This window comes from Melitaea cinxia, chromosome 13, assembly GCF_905220565.1.
Source record: "Melitaea cinxia chromosome 13, ilMelCinx1.1, whole genome shotgun sequence".
In the NCBI taxonomy this organism is placed as follows: domain Eukaryota; kingdom Metazoa; phylum Arthropoda; class Insecta; order Lepidoptera; family Nymphalidae; genus Melitaea; species Melitaea cinxia.
Window position 1 is genome coordinate 15,723,314 of NC_059406.1, and position 3,934 is coordinate 15,727,247.

At 31.1% G+C, this 3,934-nt stretch overlaps 1 protein-coding gene across 1 annotated transcript in view; it reads right to left on the reverse strand.

Annotated features, from left to right (window-relative positions):
- Positions 1–3,060, reverse strand: part of LOC123659175 (DDB1- and CUL4-associated factor 12) — a 7,939-nt gene extending 4,879 nt beyond the window's left edge. The window contains exons 1-3 of the mRNA XM_045594431.1: positions 2,963–3,060; positions 2,372–2,528; positions 226–378 (exon numbers count right to left, since the gene is read on the reverse strand). Of these exons, the coding sequence (XP_045450387.1) occupies positions 226–378; positions 2,372–2,528; positions 2,963–3,060 (408 nt within the window). The remainder of the gene's footprint in view (positions 1–225; positions 379–2,371; positions 2,529–2,962) is intronic.
- Between the last annotated feature and the right edge of the window lie 874 nt (positions 3,061–3,934).

Here is a 3,934-nt window from a genome sequence, read left to right on the forward strand (position 1 = left end):
TTTCGCAAATATTTTTAACAGCGCATCTATAGACTACGGTAATGGCTTAGCATCACGTAGATCTGTATGTATAAACAGGGTCAGATATACAATTCTCTGTAATACTATAATTTAAAATGTTAATACAGGCGTCCATAGTAGGCTACGGTAGTTGTTTATCATCAGACGGACCTTATATTTGCTCATCGATCTAGTTATATTATATAAGAAAAAAAAAAAAAATACCTTATTACACTTAGTTCCAAAGACCACCTGTCTATCGGAGAGCCATTGTGAGCAGAATACCTTGTTCATGTTACCGAGATTGACTGGTGTTTCACGGAACATATCATGAGTAAGCATGTGGCGAGTTGCATATGAGGGGTCCACTGATCTAGGCTGAAAATATAAAACATTTTAATTACATTATGATTGTGTGTGTAGATAATCTATAATATAAAAATGAGTCGCTGAATGTGTTGCTAAGCGCAAAACTCGAGAACGGTTGGACCGATTTCACTAATTCTTTTTTTAAAATATTCCTTGAAGTACGAGGATGGTTCTTACGGAGAGAAAAATTCTAAAAAAAAAAATTTAAATTTCCTGAAAAAGTCTAAAAACAACACTTTTCTATACTCCCATACAAAAGATTTGTGATAATACTTAAAAGTCAATTTGAACTTTAATACCATACGATAAAGTTTGTGTTAGGCGATACGAAGTTCGCCGGGTCAGCTACTAACAAAATACAAAAAACTATTCAGCAAAAATGTCTCTCCTGGACACAGGAATCTTGAAAAGAGGTTTGATGCTTAATCCACTATATTAATATGATTTTGAATGACGCCGTTGTTCTGGTGATTTCGGGTTCGATTTTCACATAATATGACAAACATTTTTGAAGTAAAACTTCTTTAAGCATGCCTAAGTTGGGGAATAAGCTGGTGAATGCGTGACGAGAGCGTTACGAAAAGTGTGATCGAGCGAGGCAAACGGAAGTTGAGAGGGAGTTATAAGTTAATGACAATAGAAAAAGAGTATTTTACTGTAGAAGCTAAAGAAGTTTTACTTCAGTTGTGTGGTCTAAAGCACACTCGTTTTATTGTTGGGCGTACAGATGTTTACCGTGATCTGGGCGTTTGTGCTTGGGTATTGTGTACTTCCAGACCCCCAACACAGAAGTAAATCCTAAAGGGGTCTGTCGAGTGTGAGTCATTATTTCATAATTCGTGATTCACTATGCTTGTCAGAAAAGTTGAAATTTCTAGGGAGAGGGAGGGAGCAAATAGTTCCTGTCGTACTGTAATTTTAAATAGCCTACAATATTTATAAACAGCTTTTCTATATAAAGAAATGTTTATTTCAGTCTGATTTATGTAATTTAGTCAGTTGCAAAATTACTCAGATTAAACATTATTTTCGCCATTTTAATTGGGTATGCATTTATCAAAACAATTAGATGATTTTGGTAGTTTATAATTTACATAATAATTATTATGTAATTGTCTACAATGTATTAACTATTTTTAGTGATCTATTACTTGGTAATAATGTGTATTTTAGCAAAATACCCTAAAGATATAATTTTTAGATAACAAAAGGTTGTTTATGTCAGATAACGCACTTGATAACGAGTTGCCAATAAATTATTAACATGATTTTTATTATGATGTTCATACTTTGTTTCTATTAATATGTATTTAAGTCAAGGTAAATTTTAATAATGTACATTAGTAAATTTTAAATTAATTTTTTGCTTCACACCATTTTCATAATTACGTATAACAATTAAGATTTTAACATGATTCATATCCCGTTTTAAATAATTTTGTAACAATAAAATTTGATTGTACAGATTTCTGTGGTCAGATAATTGAATTTGTTAATGTTAAGTTAATAATAATCTATCTATACATATATGATTATAATGTTTACACACACAATTTTTAAGGAAACCTATGCTATATCCTATGAAGTTGACTATCGATTAATATTTTATATAATTCTCATCTATCACCATCTATCCGGCGACGTGGTGGATTTAGCTCTGATCATTCTCCTATATGGGAAAAAAAGGCTAATGCGTAATAATTTAAAACTCAAAAGAACAGGGTAAAAATTAAAATTTCAGCGAAACATGTCCTTAGTTAACTTAGACAATAATTTTTAACAATGAACATTTTCTTTGTTAGATATTTTTTTAAGTAATTAATAGTTTTATTTTGTGTTATGCAAGCTGAAAAAAAAAAGAATGTTATGCATGCTAGTTATTGATATATGTATTAAGGACCTTACTGTATACCTAATGTGCTTATTATAACAATGTAAAAATATGTATATTGTTAGTATGCTTAAATAAATAAATAAATAAATTTATTCTTTGTAAACTTACCTCTGGTGCTTGAATTTCTCTAGAACGCACATAGTCTACAAAATTGTACGACGTAGATAGTATTGTGTGCTGTTGTGCGGGCGTCTCTTCCTCACTGTCGCTGTCTGAATAACATACAAAGTCTTCGGGCTTGTCTGGTTTACGTTGTTTTTCCATTCTGAAAAGTATGGAATATTGTTTTATTTACAATTTTGTAGGGTATTATTAATCATTAATTTCAAATTATTTTTGGAGAATTTAGAGTATAGAGTTGTTTACTAATCATTAGCATGTAAGCAAGAAGTTTATACAAGATCAACAAAAACCAAACAAAGAAATTATTTATCAGATTCACAATCAATTCTTCATTGTTTATAAATATTAATGAGTAAACATTAGAATAGAAAACGTCATAGCAATTATAACAAATCAGAAATTATTTTAGACCTTCGATAATGAGGGTTTTAAGGTCATCACACACAGTCAATACATTTTTTAAGACCCAATATGACCTAATATAAACCTGTAAAGGTACAGGCATTAAATTGTGACATCATGACACGTTGTTTAAAAAACTGGATCGATATAACGGTGTACTACAATTTAGCTTACCTCAGGGCCCTGGCTTTGGCTCTCCTTTCCTTGATTCTGCTAGGTATATAACAGGAAGGATATCTCGCCTCGATGGCACGTCTCACGGTTTGCGCCATTTTAAACTACAATATAAAACTATAACAAGTATATTCACTACACAAACGTTCAGTTAATCACTTTCGTTTTGTTCGATTGTACATAGATCCATAATGCGACATCTTTCATTCTTGTAATGTAACTGTACCAGTACATTCGTTTTCACTGTATACGGTGCACCTGTCACAAGCTAAGCATCTTTCATATTTATAAATTATCTAATGTTTTAAGAGATGCATTAGGAAAATCAATACTTTTATTTACTCGATTAAACTAATTCAGGAAAATAATGAGATGACGGTACGCTATCTGTCATCAATCACAGATGAAAGATAATTGTCTACGATTTCACCAATGTTGCTATTGTCTTACAATCAGTGTTAGAATAATAAAAAATACTGTCTAATAGGAACTAACGTATACAATACTCCGTGTTGCTCTTTGATACAATAACGATTAAATACCCATAATTGTAAAGAGAAAAGTTAATTACGTAACTAAATAATTTAATTGTACTTTTTATCCTATATCTTCAATACGTAATGTAATCCATAAAAATAAAGCTGCGATTGTGACAACTGAAGATTTTAGTTAATTTATTAAGTTTTGTCAACTGAAAAATGAAAAATGTAAAAAAGCAGTTAGTCTTAATAATTTATTTCGCATATTTATTAAGCTTTGTTTAACACTAAATAGATATTTCATTATATACATCAAAGAGCATCACGGAGTAGCCATTTACAGGCGTTCCCCTCTGTCAAGGTATAAGGCCAAATGGCCATATGCGTACAATAAAACTAGTTAAAAATTATAAATATTATCGGTCGTGTTGACTCGATTTGTTTACCAACACAGGCCGCTCGCCCTCATACAATATGCGGATCGGTCGAGCGA